Raw genomic sequence first — 22,458 nt, forward strand, 5'->3', positions numbered from 1 at the left:
CTGGTCAGTCAGCTGTCTAGACTATTACTTACTTACTTACTTACTTACTTACTTACTTACTTACTTACTTACTTACTTACTTACTTACTTACTTACTTACTTACTTGGAAAGTTGATGCCCCCCTCATTATTTTCAGTTGTCCCATTTGATTATAATCTTATTAGTGATCAGCTGCTGGGTTCATTATGAGACTGAAAAGAAGTTGAATGGCTTTTTGAGGAAAAGTAAGTGTGAGGAAGACTGTCCTTCAGTGTTTATAACTTTGAGCAGATTCTTAGTAAAAGAAGTCTTGCTGCCATCCATACAAATTATTTATGCCTCAGCCTAAAAAAGACATGCTACTTGCATAAACAAAAGAATCAATTATAACTGTGAATATATTGCAGCTACAAATTTACAAATCTAATTCCAGGGGGAAGGAGAAGGATCTCTTTGAAAGAAGGGTCTTTTCTTTGCTGGCTGGGCTGATGGGAGATGGGAGATGTTGCCTGATGTATCTCCAGGGCAACAGGTTGGTAGTTTTCATAAAGCGAAACAAGAATACCAACTCCCCATTAAAAAAAAATACTTGGAAACTTCTGATGATGCTTCAGAAAACCAAGGAACATGGTTACCATGGGAGATTGCAGGGCCTCAAGGAGGGTATTTCAAAAGAGAGACATTGTACAGCTGAGTGATGATTATACATATTTAATAAGACTGAGCATAGCTCATCACAAAGCCTGTTGCCTCTTTTTCATTTTGTTGTGGGTTTCTTTTACAGCCAACCTGAGAAATTGAAAATGAGGCAGACAGGGAAAGGAGGGGGGAGGGGAATCTTATTTTTGCTCTAACCAAGCCTGTCAGAGATTATGGAATCTTCTTGTCTGGGAGAGAAGTTAATTATTTTGGTAAGAAAAGTAGACAAGTGCACAAAAGGGGAATGGGGGGGAAAACAAAACAGAGATAAATGCAACCAGGGTGATAAACAATCTGCTCATTCACTTAATCTTCTTTCTTATTTGGGTCTGTCTTGCTAGGCAGAATCCAGCTAAGGCACAGGAATATACAGTAATTTAAGAGCTGCATCTTCCAGCCTATCAAAAATAATCTTCTCTAACCATCAGAAGCAAAGCTCAATAAAATGAATGGAAAAGCACTCTTCAGCAAACATACTTTGGACCAGCCTGCAAGCCAATTAGATAATTAATTGCAGTTGCTGTTGTGTTTCAAGAAATGTTTATATTATAAAAACCATTTTCTACATAATTCAACTTGATCTAAATATCCTACTTTGGGATGTTCTGTCTTTTAGTGCTGCTTAATGCTCTTTGGTTTCCTACTTAATTTAGCATTTGTCTGAATTGTTTTCAGGCTTCGTACCCTTCAGGGAATCCTTTTTCCCAGATCTGCCAGTTAAAAAGCTATTACGAGATCCCTCTTTTCCTGGAGAGGAATCTAATATATATCAAACTGGATCTGAAACAAGGATATGAAGCCAGCAACCCTCCATGGTCATGTTCCCTTTCTGGTTCCATAGCTCTGAGGAATGCTGTACTCAATTATTTGTTTCACATACAGTAATTAACCATAGCTTATCAACTGAGCCATACAGTGTCTGAATTTGCTTGGGTAGCAAGTTCACCCAGCATGACTACCCTACAAGGCTTCATGCAACGGTTAGACGGCAGAGTTAAGAAGGCTCCTTGCCATCTAGTGGTCACCTGGATTTTTCTGCAGCTGCTCACGCATGGTAGCTTTCTTTTCATCCACGTTTTATGCCTAGAATCATTTTCCAACTGAATAGAGGCAGTAAGAAATCTACAAAGGCCGGGTGGACTAAATACAAATGCTTTAAAACCACTGGGACGGCAGTTTATGCCGTTTGTTTATTTTACATTTGTAAAACCCCAGGAGACGTGTGGGAGACCCACGGAATGTAAAATTAATTTCATCTACTTAAGCAAATAAGAATCCCTTAGTTTCAGAGTGTAAAGGCAATAAATAATAAAGGGGTTGAAACTGTTACTGGTAAAAGCTGCTCCAGAAAAGCAGCAGAGTAGAATATCTGTTGCCGCTCGTACAGCTGACACAACCCTGCTCTCTGTGGATTGTGAGAAGCTGCCAAAAGTGGATTCAGGATATTTTAAAAAAAATCTGTGAAAACTAGCTACTAGTGCTAAAGATCACCTGGCTTGTAAAAATGGTTTGAAACAGATCCACAGAATAGCTACAAAGCTTTCCCCCAACATACTTTTTTAAAAAAAAAAAATACAATAACAGAAGGAAACCTGGCACCCCCTGGGCTGAGTTGCGACTCAGAATTGCAACTAATTCCAGATAAGGAAGCACCAGAGTAATTTATTCCAGCTTTACAGCAAGCAGAATTTAAAGAAGCTAAATTTAATTGCTTGGATTTAATACTATGGATGAATTCCTACCATCTTTGCAGTTGGGGGAAATGCAGGGAGAGGAACACTGAGCTTTTTAATGAGTAGCACCATTAAGAGCTTTAATTCTGAATCACTTCTGTCATGACCACCTTATGAGAACTCTTTATTTCCATAAACAGAAGAAAAACAAGAAAAACTCTGGAACCTTACCCAGATATAGCTCAATCACAGACATTTTGCTCACTTCCTAAAATGGATCATGATTATTTGCATGCATGAATACAACCGAGTTCTCTTTAGCAAGATTTATTGAGATAAAAGGAAAAGAGTTACAAGAACTCCTGCAACTGAATTCTTTATCATTTAGAACTGATATATCCCAAAATGGAAGGGGGAGAGAAATTGTTTCATTCTCTTTCTAATACAAACTATCAAGAAGGCAGGTCTTTCCAAAATAATGGAAAAGCTGGCTCTTTACTTCTAAATCTTTATCAATCTAGGAACCAGCTCAATGGTGGGAGTCAATTACTTTCACTACTGGTTCGCACATGTGAGCATGCTCGCATGTGCCGCCTTCTGTGCATGCGCAGAAGGTCACACATTACATTGGCGGGGGGGCGCAGCCTCCAGCAGCCGCCACTACCAGTTCTCCCAAACCAGTAAGAACCGGCAGAATACGACCACTGAACCAACCATTACACTATACCAGGGAGTCAGTTGGTAAGAGAGAAATGAGACTGAGGCTTCCCCATTAAATTAAATGGACTGGTTTGAATAAAACAACCCTCTAGTCTAAACCATAATGCAGCTACCATGCTATGTGAACTCAGGCGTTGCTAAACTATAACTCCCAGTGAGGAGAGAGGGTTCACAGGAATTGTAGTCCATAGGCTTCTCTGCCTAACCATAGGAAACATTCTTCAATCCAATTTCATACATATTATCATCCTTCCCCAAATTGGATTGATTTGGGGAGAGGGAGAGGAGAAATGAATACTGTACAAATTTTCACCCTTCTTCCGTCCAGCTGATTTCAGCTTAGATTTCCTCCTGCTGAGGATCTCTAATTGAAGGTCCACAGAGCTGGAGACCACTCAGTTTAAGAAGACTGAGATGTGACTATCAATGCTACTAGATCAATATTACTACAACCATTCAATGTGTATCAGTGAAAAGGAAATTGTCTTGAATTCAGTGACATCAAACATGTTGTGTGTGCAGAAGCTATGCAGAAGTCAATGCAGTCTCCTAAAATCACTGCTAATGAATCTGTCTTGGGAAACTAACATTACTTTTCAAACCAGTGAACATAATTAGACAAGTGTGACTACAGTTATTGGCTCAGATGTTTCCAAAAGAAGAGCAGAGATAGATTTAAAGAGACAGGAGAAAATAGCTAAGAATTATTTCAGATTCCCTTGAAAATCAAAGAAACCTTATCTGGCAGGTCCAATTTCTGCCTCTGCACCCTTCAGTGCATCCCATTTTATAAACCAGAAAGGGGTTTTATTAACAGCAATGACAAAATTATCTAGTACTTTACCAATTAAAATATATGGTATCCAGAAGCAGTTTTTTCCTATGGAAGTACAATGACTACTGTATATTCGCTTATGGCTCAGAAATTTTTCACTCCAAATCTAAACTTTTTGCTTTAGGCCAGGTATGGATAACTCTTTGAAGATTAAGGTAAGAGTTAATATTTTTGGAAAGTGGAAAACAAAAAAACAAAACAAAAACCCAGATGAAACCATAATACAATATACAAGTAGATGGAATGTGTTTGATTTTTAACTCTAACCTGCCTATTTTAGAGCTTGCATTACAGAGTTCATCTGTTTCCCATCATAAAACGTAAGAAAAACCATGTCTTTCATTTTCAGCAAACCTGGTTAGTAGGGTCTGAGGGTTCTAAAGACTTATTTGAGCCACAGGAAATCCTTTCCTACCTAGCATTATAGACTGCCTAGATGGTGGCTATCAGCATTCTTAAGGAAGGTCCCTCGTACCTACTTTCTTTTTGCTGCCTGCTATATCAATGTTATTTTCTTGTCCTCTATATTGCTTTCAACACATTAAAATCAATGGCTCAGTTGATGGGAGGGTGTAGGAGAAACCTGAGAGAGTCATGGGATTTTCCAACCTAACTGATCAGCTAGAAAAATGGCTAGGTCATGTGACTAGGTGGTCATGGCCAATTTAACAGTCCATTAAACAATGCACGCAAATTAAACTTTAATTTGTTTTGCTCCTGGGGGTATTTTATTTGCTTTTGTTGCATGTTGCCCTTTTGTTTGCCTTTTCTTTTTCCTAGATTGTTTTTTCAGCTGTTTAGAAGTCTAGTGGTCCATTTCAGGAAACTCAGTTTTGCAGCAATTCTTCTCAGCCCCAAGGAGCTTACAATCAACAAGTCTCTCTCTCTCTCTCTCTCTATCTTCTGGAGGTGGGTGAGGTGAAAAATGGGCTCGTTGTTTGGCCTTCTAAGGCATCTGTGCCCCCCATTCTTCACCTTCCCTGCCTCCGGAAGCATTCTTCAGGCAAAAACCAAGATAAAATAGCCCATTTTTTTGCAAAAACCGGGCCATTTTCACCTGTTTTTTTGGCCTCCTGGGGCCAAAGGGTGGGCGAGGTGATGTGGGCGGAGCAGCCTCATGGTCCTGTGCAGGATGTATTGATGGCTTCAGCGGGCTGCATGTGCCCCCCCCCAGGCCATAGTTCGGGGACCCATGGTTTAGAGTGCCGTTTTTAATGCGTACAACTCCAAGCAACTGTCCTCACCTAAGAAGTCCTGGTTCTAGTAAAGCATAGATTCTGTAGACCTTGCATTTACCTATCATTACCCTGCAATCAGAGAATTCTTGCACTTCGCATACATACCTTCGCCTTAAAATTCCCTGTTCAAATCAGAAGACTTGAGGGGCGCTGCTGTGCACAAAGGGAACAGTTCATTCACTTGGACAAAATAACTTGGACTCCCAAATAGGAGACAGACAGACAGATAGACAGACAGACAGACAGAGACTGCTGCTTACCTAGTACTACAAATCTCAAAACTATTTGCATTCAACTAAAATACAAAGACTAAATTAAGATAAGTTAAAAATACCATAATATTACCATAATATTTTTTAAAAAAAATGTTTTTCAACAGTGAAACTGGACCGAGAGAAATAGTCATATTGAGTTCAGCAATGTATTTTAATTCAATTGTATTTATTCCCCCCAAAAGTCTGTTTAACTTTTAAAATAATCAAAGTCTGTTTAACTTTTAAAAACCCCAAAGTAAATTATATTAATTGTATGGAATTCAAAACAAATCAGTTGGGAAAAAGTGGCGTCTCAGGGGATTAAAGAATTGGTCTTGATCAAAAATATGATATGATCCACTAAAAATTCACATTGAAGCTAGGAAGTACTTTTATTTCCTGGGATCCACCATCTCAGCAACATCTAAGGTATGAAATAAAAATGGTGTTTCATATATCTGGCAATGCCCCCAAATAAGCCATTCTAAATGCCAGTCATTGGCATAACTCCTTTTTCTTCTACTTGCCATAAGAGCAGTGACACACAGACAGACGTAGAAGACGACTTCACAGGTACATTTAAAGCACATTGAAGTGGTTTGCCTGCTTTGTGTTTGTGAGCTTCTTTGTTTTGAATTTTCTAATCTAGCCTAGAAGACATAGTTCTCTTAGTGATTTCCCCTCCAAAAACTAATCAGATCTGATCCAGCTAGGTTTTTAAGATCAGCCAAGGTCAGCTGCCTGCTGCCACTATGGGGCCATAAATGTGCACATAGCTATCGTAACTTTTCAGAACATAAGCAAAATCGTTGTCAACAAATACAACAAGGAAAATATGATTTAAATCGATGCATATAATTAAGCAGATTTTGTCTTTGCAAAGGACCTCTAATGGTGGCCATTCGACAAGAAGATGTATTAAATTATCTAAAGGGGTGCTTTTTCCAAAGGCAACTGGACTTCCTTTGTTTTTCTCTTTAAGATGTTTCACTTTTCATCCAAGAAACATCTTCAGTTCTGTAGGGGAAGAGGTGAGATTCATATGCCTTAGTGCAGGGGTGAAATTCAGCAGGTTCTGGAGAGCCGGTAGCAGAAATTTTAAGTAGTTTGGAGAACTAGCAAATAACCACCTCTGGCTGGCCCCAGATTGGGGTGGGAATGGAGATTTTGCCGTATTCTTCCCCTGCCACGCCCACCAAGCCACGCCCACAGAACCGGTAATTTTTAAAAATTGAATTTCACCACTGCCTTAGTGTATCTGAAACGGAACAAGATAAAGAGGTGGAAAATACAGTCTGGAACAATCCTGCACTACTTCCAGTGGGCCAGGAAGATTTATGCACTGGTTTTGTTTACATTTTTGCTTCCTTAATCACTGCCATGACTAAGCTATGTTTGTAAGAGCTCCAGAAACTTTCACAGATAAAATTGGCTGTTATAGCCCACATCTGAACAGTGAATGAGGTTAAAGAGTAATTAATAATAATGTGTTTTTTCATACTAGCTTGTGTTCGGTTTTAAAAACAATACTGAAATCCCCATTTTCATTGAGATAATCTTTTTTTTTTCATAATAAAATCAACTAAGGTACCTGTGGCATCTTAAAAATTTAGACATTTCCTAAACTTTGAGCCAGCACTTCCCAGAAATGTTGAGAGTTGATGTAAATGTGTACAGATTGTAGTCCAGTAAGCATCCTAGGCCAGGCTGCAAAAATCTGAATATGATGGTAGCAAAGATGTATTAAAGAGGTATCATTGCAGTCTTGTTTGGATAATTTGATTGTTTGTTTGTTTCATGCATTATATGGTTCCTCCACCTTAACCAAGTAACTCTAAATGGTTAACAAAACTCATGGATAAAATAAGTATTATAAAACGCATAAAACTATAACTGGTTTATAGTAAAACTATAGCTTGCCTCCAGAAGTTGTGAATGCCCCAACACTGGAAATCTTTAAGAAGATGTTGGATAGCTATTTGTGTGAAACGGTATAGGGTTTCCTTCCTAGGCAGGGGGTTGGACTAGAAGACCTCCAAGGTCCCTTCCAACTCTACTATTATATTGTATTCTATTGGTGTTCCTTGCAAAACTGTCTCACCATTCAGAAAACAAGAACATTGGGCCCCACTACATTCCCGGCACCACCATTTGAGGAAAAAGGCCAGTCTTCAAGTTGTTCTAGAAAACCAATAAGGTCAAGGCCATCTGAAACTCAAGGCAGTGTCTGTTCCATGGGATGGGCAACACAACAGAAAAGAGTATGATATCAAATCTATCTAGAATCTATCTAGGTCTTGCAAACGTTGGCAGCCATTTTTTTGTTTACATTTTATTTCACTTTGTAGTCCTGCAATTGCCATTTGCAAAGATCCTTATGGCATGATGCATGCAGAGCCATATATCATATGCACTGCTGCCTGGTGGATCTGAATCCCTGAAAAAAAGCAGACCCTGCCCATCAAGTCTACTCAATGACTGGAGACATTTGGGGCTTTTTATTTTCATGCAAAGTTGCCTAACCATAGGAATTCTACCTAGCTGCAGGAAACAAGGATGCAGAGCCTCTTTGTGGCTGGGTGTGCACATCACACTAAACCATAGCTTGTTTAACTATGGGCTTATGTAATAACTTACAATTGGCTGAGCTCATAATCCAAGGTATTACAAATCACAATGATGCATTCAACGGACATGGAAAGCCTAAAGAAAACAGATAACAATATGACTTGGTAGTATGGGTGAATTGGATCAGGTCTGCAGAAGGACTAACGTCTTCTGGTTCCCTCGGTGCATGAACTGTTTTTATCATATCTGGCTACTTTAAAAAATTGCAGGCAGACTCTGTTTGTTCTCCTCTTCTCTTCTTCCCCTGTTCTGCTTTTTTTATATTGACGCTTAGGTTGTAAACCTGAGGGCAGAAATTCTCTCTTTTTATTGCTTGGTAAGCCCTTCTGTGAGCCTTTTGTGCTGAAGAATGGGGTAAAAGTAATTTTAAGAAAAACAATAAATACTTTTTGAGGGCATCTGCAGAAGCCTGTAATATGGCTGGCAATAACCAGAAAAGAAAAGTTGTCCCACGGCATCTAGTAAAAAAGCGTCTGAATAAATACCGAGTTAAAACCAGCCTTTGCAGTAAAAACCTAACTATAGACCTGTTTTATGAAGATAAAATAAAGGGATTGTAATAAGATAAATATAAACACTTTTCATAGCTTCCGGTGGCAAGATGTTCCAGAATATTGTAAATTGCATTTCCTATAGCTTAGCATACCCATCCACTTACATTGAACCTAAAATTGTGTCATACATGTTAACTTTTTCTGCCAATTACTACAGAGCTTAAACATGTCAAGTCACAGCACTTGTTTGTGATGTTGCAATATGCTGCCAGAATAATGAACTAGCACAGTTGGGAACCAAGCTACATTTTATATTAGCAATGACTGCACAAAATGAAAATACAAATGTTATGCCTCTTCAGCTGGTAAATGCCAGAAGATGAATTTTTTGCTATGGTAAATGTTCCACCTTAATAGTATAAACAGTGCACCAGGGAACAATGCACTTCACAAACTGCAACATTCCTTCATTTATCCCACCTATAGTAATAGCATTTAGACTTATGTACCGCTTTACAGTGCTTTACAGCCCTCTCTAAGCGGTTTACAGGGTCAGCCTATTGTCCCCAACAATCTGCCCTCATTTTACCCACCTCGGAAAGATGGAAGGCTAAGTCAACCTTGAGCCTGGTGAAATTCAATCTGCCAAACTGCTGGCAGCCGGTGATCAGCAGAAGTAGCCTGCAGTATTGCACTGCGCCACCACGGCTCTATGTTGTTTTTAAATGTGTCCTGATGGGCCCTAGACCATCAAGAGGCACCAAAATTCTGTATGGATTGCAACCTTGCAACTGGTGCTATGAATCTAGACAAAATGCTAATTTATCATTTCTAAGTTAGGGGGAGTTATCTGGAAGGAAATGCTGTCAATATCATTGTTTTTCCTTATCTGATCCGAATAGGCAGTTAAGAGCTAAACATGTATATTTAGAGAGATTGAACAATAGGCTAGATAAGGGTTAATAACTGAAGCGTCATGGAACAAGATGAGATGATGGGGAAAGTTCAAATGATCAGGGATGTGATGGTTAACCTCTGTAAGATAGGCAAGGAGAGAAATTGTTTTAGCATGCATTGCACTGAAAACAGATGCACAAGCCAAAACATATCATTTCAAATCCACACTGTTGGAATTTTGCATGTAGCTTATTGTAAGTATAAGTATAATCTTTATTGTCATTGTACTTAAATATAACGAAATCGGTTTTAACCTCACTGGTGCAAAATTATAACAGAAATGAAAAAAGAAAGAAAAAGAAAAAACACTAGCGTGTGCATGGAGTGATTGTGGTTGTATTTAAGAGTCTCACAGCCCAAGGATAGAAACTATCCCTAAACCTGTTTGTTCAGCTGGCTATACTTCGATGTCTTCTGCCCGATGGTAGAAGTGCAAAGAGACACTGACCAGGGTGTGAATCATCTCTGAGTATCTTTCTTACTCTGCTAAAGCAGCGAGATCTGGCGACGTCATCCAGTAGTGTCAGAGGGCAACCAATGGTTTCTTGTGCCAAATTGATCACTCTCTGTAGTGCCTTCCTGTCCGCAGCTGTTAATTATTTATTTATTTATTTATTTGCACTTCTAGACCGCCCCCTCTCCCAAAAGGGACTCGGGGCGGTGTACAGTCCACACAGCAAATACATCATCCACAATAAAATTCATTAAATAGATAAACAGATGAATAAGTAAATAAATATGGAGGAGGTTAAAAGAATTAAAAGAACTGTACAGCAAGAATATAAATATGACTTTAAAACCCCTAAAATCAATTAAATTTAAAACAATACCCTTAAAATACCAGTTAACCAGTTAAGCCATATTTTAAATCATATTTAAGTGTGTTAGCAAAATATTCATTACCAAATGCCAAACTTTATCAAACTTGGTAAAATTATATTAGAAGAAATTGCAAAAAAACATAAGATAAATGTGTATGTTTTGAGAAATATGCACCAAATTACATTCAAATTTTAAAAAATAGCTTTAAGTTCAAGCAGAACTGAGAAAAGGTAGATATAAAGATTCACAAAAATGAGTAACTATGAGAAATAGATAATACATAATAGATAATACATATGCAGCCAGAATTTTCCAGAGTCTTCAAAACTGGCTGGTCACCAGAAAAGTTCTTTGCTCTTTCTTCACACCATAACTCATAACAGGCATTATATTTGAGAAACTGTTTTCCATCATTGTAAGTCATTGTGTTAAGATCTTCCTTGGGCACATCTCCATGTGTATCTGTGCCACTTCCAACATGGGGTAGATAATGACAATGGGAGAAAAAAAGCCTTACTGTTTGAGATATCTTTTTTTTTAAAACACCCTCCTCAGAGATATCCACTATTGCTTTTCATGGGGTGTCTCTCAAAAAAAAAATTTCCCAAATATTTTTCTCATACTCTTAAGTCCCTGGTTATTTTAAAAAACCTTTTTTAACCTGATGCCCTCCAGATGGGAAGAAATTCAGTTTCCTGTGTTCTCAGCCAGCAGAGCCAAAGGTCATGTTAACTGGGAATTCTGAGAGCTGAAATCCCAAGGCAGTTGGAAGGCACAAAGCTGAAGATTGCTATGTCTAAGAGTTCTGTTCCTGATGCTGCCTTTAATCTGTTGCCCCAACCATTTTTTACCAAAAGATTACTGCATATAACTTTATTCATTGAATAGATATAGGACTTTTCAAGACTGGGAGCTCTAGAAGAAGAGTGTTCATTTGAACACATGCCAACCAGTGGTGGGATTCAAAAAATTTTTACTACCTGTTCTGTAGGCGTGGCTTGGTGGGCATGGCAGGAGAAGGCTATTGTAAAATCTCCATTCTCTCCCCATTCCAGGGAAGGTTACTGCAAAATCCCCATTTCCTCCTGATCAGCTGGGACTCGGGAGGCAGAGAATAGATGGGGGAGGGACCAATCAGAGGTGGTATTTACCGGTTCTCTGAACTACTCAAAATTTCCACTACTGGTTCTCCAGAACTGGTCAGAACCTGCTGAATATTATCTCTGGTGCCAACCCCCTCGACACTTTACACTTTTCTGTGCCATAACTATTTTTTTCCTCCTTTTTTTTTTTGCTCATTTAATAGTTCAATAATTAGGACTGTGTGAAGAAATCTGAGATATTGAATAGCGAGTGTCACTAAGTGTTGAGTCTTTGCTTTGCAGTCTTGAATTAAAAATACTGATCCAAAGAGAGGTGGGATGGGAGGAAAGGGGTGAAATCAACAAAATAAAGATGGCGGCTGCAATCATGCCCACCCCTTTTCATATGTATTGCGCATGCAACAAAAAGAGGTGTGGCTTCAATCATGTATTTGCTGCCTCTATCTTGACCTCTTTGACACACCTGCTCTGCAGTACCTCTGCATGCATCTAATTATTTCAAATATTAAATTTCAGATTGGACCCCTCTCAGGTCCTCTGACCCAGTGGATGATCAAAAAATATGGGTGTCAACGTATCGTCACCTTTTTTGTCTTTGCGGAGCTGGGGTGGGTGTGGTTTGCATGTGATGCATCCAGTCCGTGGGCTGCCAGTTTGACACTCCTGATCTAAAAGAATCACACTTTTGTGAAAGATGTGGAAAAGATTCAAAATAGAATAGAATAGAATAACGAAGGGACCTTGGAGGTCGTTTAGTCCAACCTCTTGCTCAGGCAGGAAACCCTATACCATTCAGACAAATGGTTGTTCAATCTCTTCTTAAAAACTTCCAGTGTTGGAGCATTCACAACTTCTGGAGGCAAGTTGTTCCACTGATTAATTGTTCTGTCAGGAAATGTCTTCTTAGTTCTAGGTTGCTTCTCTCATTGATTAGTTTCCACCCATTGCTTCTTGTCCTGCCCTCAAGTGTTTTGGAGAATAGCTTGACTCCCATACATAGTGTTTCCCATACATAATATTAGAAAATTTTCAGAATTGTGCAGAAATCCAGATTTGTTGGAGGGGAAAGTGATTCAGAAACACGTACAACATATATGTTGAATTTGTTTCTGTACAAACCTATCTCACTTTATGAAGTCATTTAAGCTTAAACTGTCTAGAATGGGGGCCCAAATCTATGCCCAGAGCTAGAACATTTCAACATTGCAACAGGTGAATAAATACTTTTAACTGAATCAAAATACATGTGCCTTAGGGCATGTACAAAGTGCTTTTAATTATCCATTAAAAACAGCCAGCCAACATTTGGTATGAATAGAACAGCTACTCAGTTGTTTGGTGCAGCCTCCAGTCATTTTGGTTTTCTAGTTTTTTCTAAGCACAACGTTTCTTGTTCTCTTCCAGTCCTAAAGCTATGAAGGATTCTTTGAGTTCAATATCTGGCAATTTCAGCAGAACTTTGTATGTGTTTCTCAACCATTTCTAAGCATAGATTGAGATGCTTCCCTTTCAAAAGCTTTTCCCCCTCACACTGAGGCTAGTTCATGTACTACTGCATTCCTGTGGTATTAGTAACAACTTTGATTCTCCAGCAATAAAATCTTATTGCTGATTTCACATTAGGTAGATTGTACAGTGACAAAGACAGGAGGGAATAAAAACCAAAGTCACTATAACTTTGAAGAAGTTTTGCAAGACCATATCTTGTCTGTCTGTTGACTTGGCCTTGACAACTATAGATTTTACTACTGCCACTTTTTTTATAAAAAAAATCTTGTTCTTCCTCCATGGAGAAGGACTGTGTCTCCTCACAGACTTATCGCAATTGCGCATCTATTTCCAAATATGTCTTTATTAAAATTGCTGCCTTATTCCAATTGTTGATATCAAGGAAAGAAGAAGGCTGCTTCAAGCAGATGGGTTTTGATGTCCTGAAAAGCCATGACATGGCAATGTATAAATTACATCTTTAAATATGTCTAAGGCAGTATATGTATGCTATTAGAAAGATAGATCTGTAAAAGGTCAACAAATTGAATGTTATCATTGTTTAGGGCACACATTGTTTCAAATGTGCTGATCTTCAATTTCCATAATCTCCAGCCATTGTGGCCAATCTGTCTAATAAATCTGCTATCTGGAATGATACCTAATACCTAATACCATGATAGGGCCAAGTAACTGAGAGAAGGCTCCCTTTCATGTTAGCCTTTGTTAATAAAATGCTTCAGGAGGTCTTTGTCAAGATATCATTAAAGGTATCATTCTAAATTTTCCATTTAAAAACTAAAATAGAACCTGAACAACTGATCTAAATTAGTATAGCTTCTTTCCCAGTAAACAGATTCTACAAATTTTCATAGGCTTTTTTCCCTTTGTCTCGTGATTTAAAATGGAAACCAGCAACCTGTTTATTGTCATAATCACAGAATTTTGCACAATGGTGAGAGCGTCAAGTAGTAAAAATTTTGAATCCCACCACTGTGCATCCCTAAGGGAGATACACCTTGTGCATCCCTAAGGGAGATACACCTTGTGGGACCCAGAAGAAGGGCCTTCTCCGTGGTGGCTCCCTCTCTCTGGAATATCATTCCCCCAGAGATTAGAACAGCCCCCCCCCCTCTAATACACTTCCAGAAAGCGCTGAAGACCTGGTTCTGCCAGCGGGCCTGGGGGACCCAGAGCAGGATGGAGCCCATTAAATGGCTTGTGTGATTTTATTATATTATACTATATTAATTTATTTGATTCTTTTTATTAGTTTTATTGTTTTAAATGTGGTTTTATATTCTGTAAGCCACCTTGAGTCACCATGGGCGAATAGGTGGCAATATAAATTCAATAAATAAATAAAACATTTCAGCAGGATTATATTTTGGATGTGTAATCAGCAACCTCCTCAGCAGAAATAAGAGCCACAGGTTCTCTTTGCTTCCTAGTACAGCGATCCACCACACCAAGCTAGCATAGAAAACATATCAAGTTGCCTTCTTATGATTAGTTTGACCAGCCACAGCTTAGCTATCTAAGGATACAGTAGGGAAAGAGCGTATCTTGAACTTTTTGGGACAGCATTGGTTTGGGAAGGCTGCTTTAAAGCATTTCCACTTATAGGATACCTTCCTTTTTAACCAAATCTTTTCCTAGGCCGGATCTACACTGACGATTCTTCTGACTCTGCAATGGCAGTAGTTTTCTAAAATGTACTTCTTGTTCATTGCTTCTCAGGACTTGCCATTAAACACACACACACACACACACACACACACACACACATTTATGAGAATAAACAATCACTGAAGAAAGTTGTGGGATCAAAATGTTTGATAATGAGTTCTCTTTCTTATGTTTTTCAGTCACACATTTAATATATATATATATATGTATATGTATATGTATTTGTGTTACAACCCCTGGTATGCCCAAATATGGGAGGGAGCTCACTACTCCCCCTTTCTGTCCTTCGGCTCATTACAGAAGACCATCCAGGCAGAAAACCATTTTTTTATTTTTAATGTTGCCTTTGCTATGTTTTTGTTGTATTGACTCTTCTGCATGTGTATAACACAAATACATACCTATTTCCCTGGCTCAGCTGATAAGGAGGAGAGCCTGTGGCTTAGTGGCTAATACATCTGCCTAATATGTAATACAGCCCAGGTTCAAATCCCAGTAAGGGTATGGCTAGCTGATGAGAGCTAAATAGCTTGATATAGATCTATACTAGTCTTCCTTTATTTATTTATCAGCACAAATACAATATATATATATATATATATATATATATATATAAAATTTATATTCAGATACTACCTCTACATTCTTAAAGACACAAATACTTGTACTTCACTCTGGTGTTTGCCATATTGCTGTTAAAGTCATTATTCATTGCCTCCTTTACCAGTATTCTTAGCTGAATGAGTATGTGACCTGGGGCACATGCAGAAGAGTCAAAAAAAGTCAAGATGGCAGCTACAATAATATAATCAAAGCCCTGCCTCATTTTACATGTGTTGCTACAACTGAATAGTCACAGCTGCCTTTTTTTAAAAAAAATTCCTGTGGACACCCTGGTATGGCAAATAGTATACTGCAAAACCTACTGTGACATGAGAACAAAGTGCCTCCCTTGTAAGTGTGAGAGAAAAGTAGGTGCTAGAAAGGCCAAATGTGTTTGGCAGCCAATGGCCCTGAAGCTGCAGGCTCCAGTTTCTGACACGTTTGTTTCTTTAGCCTAATTTTCAGTCTGCAGAAATGAAAACCATCCATTCTTCACGGTCGCTGTACTTTTAACATCCTGTCCTTCTGAATAATCACTTTGGGGGAAGCAGAGATTGTTGCATTCTGCCTCTCATCCTGCCTTTGGTCATTGTCAACTTTCTACTTAATTTCCTAAATTGGTTTTATCAACAAGATAAATCTTAATTCCTTAATCCCTTCAGAAAACGTATCCAACATGTCTGCCTTTTTCACAGCAGCTTTTTATAAGTGATTGTCATATCTACAAATAATCACTGTGTTACAATATTATCTTCGTAAGTGGTCTGAAAATTATCATAAAGTAGTTAGTGGGAGCGCAGGGAGTGTTTTTTTTACGGGAAATTATGTCAAGCCAACAAGTGAATCATGTGTGAACCTGGGCTATAATAAAATGTAGATTAGGATGAACTGACGCTACTTATTTGTAATCTAATTTTTTACTGATTTATACGGTTGCAAAGTTTTTCACCTTTCTGTTGTACAAAACCCCTTCTGTACAACAGGTTGGCAAAATAGGCTATTTTATTTTAAATAGGGGTAACTGCTATTTTGTTTTAATATTTAAACCAAACAAATACAGGTACTGCTCGACTTACGATAGTTTGTGTAGTGACTATTCAAAGCTACAACAGAACTGAAAAAAGGAACTTACCACGGTGTTTCACCCTCACGACCATTGCAGCGTCCCCATGGTTAAAATCTGGATGCTTGACAACTGACTCATATTTATGACTGACTCATATTTATGACGGTTGCAGGGTCCCGAGGTCATTTGATCACTTGTTGTGACCTTCTGACAAACAAAGTCAATGGGGAAGACAGATTCACTTAACAACCCTGTTCCTAATTTAACAACTGCAGTGATTCACTTAGATGTGGCAAGAAAGGTTGTAAAATGGGGCAAAATTCACTGAACAAATGTCTCACTGGGCAACAATTGTGTTGTAAGTTGAGTATGTCATTTCAATATTTAAATGACATGGTTTTTTTTTTTTTGTTTGTTTGTTTCTGTAGTGTATGAGACTCTGAATTTGAAAAGCTTCTAAGTAACTTACAAGATTATGGAAGTAAAATAGAAATAAAAGAACAAAGCACACACAGATACACATACCAAACACACAACCAAACAGTTTCGTAGCTTTTGACCCACCAAGGGAAGCAATTCTAGCTGCAACATCCTCTAACATAGTAAAAGCATGCTTGCTTTCTAGAACAATCAGCTTTGGATAGTTTTTCTGAATGAGAACAGTATCTAAAGTCTCCTTGTCTACAAGCTAAATAAGGGTTTCCCCTTAATCATTTCCTGATCTGACCATGTTCAGTTTGAAATAAGGTTTTGAAACAAGGACACTTTCCCACCTACCATCCAAATTACAGAATCTAAGAAATCGTACTTAAGCAGCTTATTCCCCATTAAATACATTTGTTCTTTTACACTTATCAAACACAGCCGTGCTTCTGTTCCGGAGTTTGATTTATTCGTTCCATTTTCCAAAGAACATTGCCAGAAAATTTATTTTTTTTAAAAATGGTTAAGTTCATGCTTATCTGATTATTCTTTGGCCTTCACTGCTTCACTTCATCCAGCTTAATTTCTTTTTCTTGAAACGTTAAGGCAGTGCTTCCCAAACTTTTCCCTCATTATCCAAAACTGCTTATCAGGAAGTCCTTTTTACCCCATGTAGGTGAATTTAAAATCAATTAGAATGTCTCTGTTGTGATTGGGTTTGCAAGTCAGGCAAACAAAGACCACTTTTACCCAATTTACGGTAATTTACCAGGTTTGAGTGTTAAGGGATAATTTCACCGCTAATGCCAGGAAGGCCTTTTAGCCTGGAGTTTGCCTTTTAAAAAGTGCAAAAGCCCATTTTAACTCTCATGCAGCTTTGCAAATTTTAGACTGCAATGTTATGAGTGTGTGTTCCATAGTGTCCTTCTCTTTCACAAAGCATGGTTTCTTTATTTGACTTGGCCTATAAGAGTTCCCAGTTTGAATCTAACACATTTTCAGTTCCAGCTATTAAGCTGATCTATTTCCCTTCTCCTCCACTTCAAGCAAGGTAGCAGCACTACTGCCGGCAAAGGTTGTGTTGTTATTTCCATTACATCTCAGTGTAACCCCATTAACTATTCTGTGCACTCCCAGAATCAGTAGAAGCACAACTGTTTGAGGGCACAGCAACAGGGATATGACTTTTGAGTAGCTTGATGCTTGCAAGGGCAATCTGTATTGTGGCAATCATACTACATAGGCTCTGGAAAAAGCATCCAAAACTAATCAGCTACCCAGAAAAACAAAAAAGATAAAAATCATGTATCTTCACCTTAAACATAATATGTATTTATTTCAATTAAATAAAGTGACTGATGGCTCCATTGAGAAATAATGAAGAAGACCACAATGAAGAAAGAAAAGGCATTTGTCCCACTAGGTCAACGTATTTATGTGCAAGGCAAGATTGAAGGCCAGCAGCACTCAGACATGACGGCTCTGCTAGAACAAATTCTAACTAAAGTAGTGTTTCTCAACCTTGGCCATTTTAAGATGTGCTGGTCTTCAACTCCTAGAATTCCCCCAGAGAATTCTGGGAGTTGAAGTCCAGACATCTTAAAATGGCCAAGGTTAAGAAACACTGTAGCAAAGGAACAATGTGAAGGCAGAAGGCAAAGAAGTGAGGGAATGGGTTCAGATTAGATGTGGTTTTTAAAATTAATAATAATATAAATTCTATGAATCAATTTTTCTGAATACTGTGAAATCAGATTAGTTTGAAACTAAATCACATACTTTTGTGCATTCTATATAATACTAATAATCATATAATCATTTTCCCTAAATTTCATCCTTCAAAATTACAAATATTAATTATAGACATCAGAATGAAAAAATATATATGTACAAATATGTGTTGATCTGAAAATACAAAATAATTACTACAGGCTAGTACTGAGTCTAAGAAAATGCCACATCCCCTACATTTTTGTCCCATAGAAATAAGTAAGCTAAACTAAATTCTCCTTTGAAAATTCATATAACACTAGTGTATACAGGTAATCCTTGACTAACAACCACAATTGGTAACAGAATTTTGATCACATGACCTGGTGGATGCTGTGACAGTTGTAAGTGCAAGGATTTGTTGTAACTCACCTTTTTCATACCATTGTAACTTTGAATGGTGGCTGAATGAATGGCTGTAAGTTGAGAACTACCTGTATAATTTCTGGGTAGATGGTTCTGTTAATAGGAATGTTGGGGGTGGGTGTAGTTCCACCTCTTCTTACAAGCATGCAATGTGTGCATAAAAGGGATGGGCTTTCATTGCCTAATCATCATTTTGATCCGGTTGACAGCCCCTCCCCCCCATCCAATGGGTGCCCCCAGTATAATAGTTATGGGAGGAAAATGATATACTGCAATTTTTCCATTACATAATGCAAGTACAGCACAACTCATTGAAACACCTAGGAAAAGTATGCTATATATAGTTTATTACACAAAGCACAGAGAGTAGACAGTACCATGTCCATCACTAACAAGATTATGATCCCAAGCTGCTGATCTACAGTGATTTTGCTTTTAAGACCCATTGCCTGTCACTATTTTAATCACTGCATTTAGGTAGCAAATTGATCCACTGAAAATGGGATACAATTTCTAAAGTGCTTTTAGCCAGGTCATTCCAATGATGTTCTGGTAATTTTAGTGAACAGATTACTTTGATTAGGGTATCTGAAGAAGCGGATCTCTATGAAAAAGAAAGCCTGCATCTCTAACAGAGATGAAAGATTCTCATAATTTTCCCAAGCCCAAAATAGAAGTGCCCTCTTGTTGCAACAGCATTATGGTGGAGCAGAGTGCAGCCTTTGCAGAGGATTCAGAGGCCCCTCCAAAACAGAGGGGATCCAGAAATGGCGAGCTGTCAGCTAGCAACTACTTTAAATGTGGGGACAGACTTACTTGTGTGTCTGCGGTCCTTATGCCCCCTTTAGTCATAACCAAGAATATTCGAGTATTGTTTTAACTCTCAGATGAGCACAGCCTCTCTATTCAATATGTGATTAATGAAAAATCTATGTATATTTGCCAGGGAAGCAGTCAGGGCTGTGTAATCAGCTAAATGTAGATGAATTGATGGTGTTTTGAGTAAATCTGAATGTCTCGTATTACGCAATGAACCAGTTTTGCCATTAATTCATATTATTGCCCCAGCTCTTCAATGGCTGGGAAAAATCTTTCCTTCGTCTGTTCTTCTCCCCACACACCCAGCTCCCTGCAAACTGGTGATGTTAGAGAAATTGAACCTGTGCTGAGGATTTGAGAAAGAGGAAGGCAATAATTCACTCATTTGCAAGCAACAAGGTCTATAAAGCTTGCTCACTCTGAAACCCTCTGCTGGCCTGAGAAATCTTTTAAGTCCCAATTCATGTGTTTTAAGAAAAGAAAGAAAAGAAATGCAACTCTCCTACTTACTCCCCCCCACCCCCACCCCCGTCCTCCTTATTGGTATAAATCTATCTGAATCTTAAATCTATTTTTGCTCGGACTCTCTTTTGAAGAGTAAATACTAATGTCCTTTGGATTGATTTGGAAGAAGTATATTGTTTCCCCACTACAAAATGCGAGCGCTGAATGCCTTGGAAATAAAGATCCCGGGTACAACTAGATGAACTTTGAGGTACATAAGCCCTCTGCCCCTGCATCGCTGGAGAAGGCTCACATCTGGAATCGCAATTTGCAAAGCTACCGCCTAATTAACTCCTCTTTTCACATCCCACAGCTTCAGCGATCATTCAGATCTTGCCAATTTCCTGTGTGGCGGTCTCGGAAGTGTGCAGAAACCAGGACGATGCCTCCCCTCGGGAAAAAGGTTTCTGGCCAGACCCCATCACATCTTGGGACACCAGGACCTTTTTCCACTCTAGCCGCCGCCCCCCGCCTCGCCCCCCACCGTCTTTCAATCTGATCCCACCCGTGTGTTCCATCCTTATTCTCCTCCTCTCGCTCTGCAAACCGCATCTCTTGATGTCGCTGACAAGCTACCTCGCGAATGCCAGCCCGCTTCTCCCTCCGAGGCGGCTTCATCCCATCCCCCCGCCCCCCCCCCCCCACACACACACGCCGGTTCCCAAGCCTGGTGCCGAGAACTCGAGCAACAACAGTCGCAAGACTTCGGCGCGGCGCGGGACTCCTTCACACCCCCCCCCTCCCGCTTCTCCCTCGCCATCCCCATCACTTCGTAGCTCATCCCCAGTTGTAAATGCTGCCATGGTTACCGGGAAAAAATGCTGGAATAAATACAGCAAGACCCGGGCACGAGCTACGCTGCCCCCCCCTCCACCCCCCCTCCACCGTTTTGCCACTCCATCTCTTCCTCCTCGCCAGCAGCATCCCCTCGGCCAACCTCCCCGCAAACTCGGCCGACGCTTCCACACCTCCACGCACTTCCTTCCTCCCCCCCACGCCGCCCTCCCCACGCCCGCGCAGCATCTGCTTCTGCAGCAAGGCAGCCGTGGGAATGGCCAACCCATCGCGGGCACCGGTCTCCGGGAGCCCAAGGGGAGGGGGAGGGGGGGCAAAGCCGCACTTACGAGAAGGGGGACAGTCCTCTCTTCTTTGTGGAGCTCGACTTTGCCGGAGCTTCTCTGCCCGCTCTTCACGCCGCCGCTGCTGGGAGACCGGCTGGAGGCGGCCGAATGAGGCTTGCTGTCCTGCCACAAGTAATAGAAAGTGCCCAGGATCCAGGCTACGGTCAGGATCGCAATGGCATTAGCCCGGATCCGCCTCATTGCGGGACCTCCGGGCTGCCTGGGAGCTCCGAGTCAGCTGAAAAGAGGTTCAGCTCTCGGGGAGGCGAGGAGAGAAGAGAGCGAGAGCGATGGGTAAATGGTGACACCCGAGTCTCTCTCCCTCCCTCCCTCCCTGTTTGGCTGGCTCGAGCGGTCACAGCTGTTTGTAGGCGCTCTCGTCTCCCGGCTGAGTCCCGCAGAGCGAAAAAGAGAGTGAGAGAGAGAGACCGAGGAAGACCGAGAGGAAGAGAGCGGGAGGCAGGTCTTCCGGGTCCTAACGCCTTCGATGAGACCTACGAATATCTGCTCACCCCTTGGACTACTCAGCCATCCAAGCGCTTGCAGGATCCAATCTGGGTCGGTCCCCGGGACCAGTTTATCGCGCGCAGCCCTGATCGCTCAAACAAGCACGGACGGTTGTGTTATCGCCTTCCTGTTTTTCATCCTGTTGGGGGCAATATAGAGGATGAGAAGGCTGGATAGGCTTTCATCTCACGGTTTTTGAAAAGACTTGGAGAGGGGGGGAGGGTTGTATATTGTGATGCCCTCTTAAATTCTCCTAAAGCAGCAGCGAGTGCTGTTAAAGGCTGCCGTGGAAAGTCATCTCTCACGCTCGAGTGCCGCTGCTGGTGGGCTCATTCTTAAAGCCACCATTGTAATTTGCCCACAGTTGATATCAAATGTGTCGGATGCCAAGAGGGGGCCAAGATGCAGTTCCGATCATGGTGAGCTTTGGGACAAGCCAATTGTTCCCTAGAGAAAAAGAAAAGCTTACCCTTGTTAACCCAAAGTATTCAAAAACAGGGACACTGAAAGCAGGAGCAATTGGGGGCGGGGAGGTGGAATATTTGACTTCTGCTTACAAAGGATGCACAATCTCTTGCCATCATACTTTGGATGTAATCCTGCAGCCCCAGAATCCAGCAGTCGGTAATATTCAAAGATTGAATTCCCATCAGTGTAACAAAAACCTCTTTGAATGGAGAAAGGGGGGATGTTTACAGG

General features: G+C 40.1%; 1 protein-coding gene across 2 annotated transcripts in view; it reads right to left on the reverse strand.

Moving 5' to 3' along the window:
- GALNT16 (polypeptide N-acetylgalactosaminyltransferase 16) overlaps positions 1 to 21,613 on the reverse strand; it is a 193,068-nt gene extending 171,455 nt beyond the window's left edge. Inside the window, exon 1 of one of the 2 annotated variants that reach the window (XM_081937755.1) lies at positions 21,256 to 21,598. In XM_081937755.1, coding sequence (XP_081793881.1) covers positions 21,256 to 21,453 — 198 coding nt within the window. In that variant the 5' untranslated portion in view covers positions 21,454 to 21,598. Of the gene's footprint in view, positions 1 to 21,255 lie in introns of both variants that reach the window. The other variant, XM_081937754.1, reaches the window with a different exon arrangement.
- Between the last annotated feature and the right edge of the window lie 845 nt (positions 21,614 to 22,458).

Source organism: Natrix helvetica (assembly GCF_964273705.1).
Source record: "Natrix helvetica genome assembly, chromosome: 1".
NCBI classification, from domain to species: domain Eukaryota; kingdom Metazoa; phylum Chordata; class Lepidosauria; order Squamata; family Natricidae; genus Natrix; species Natrix helvetica.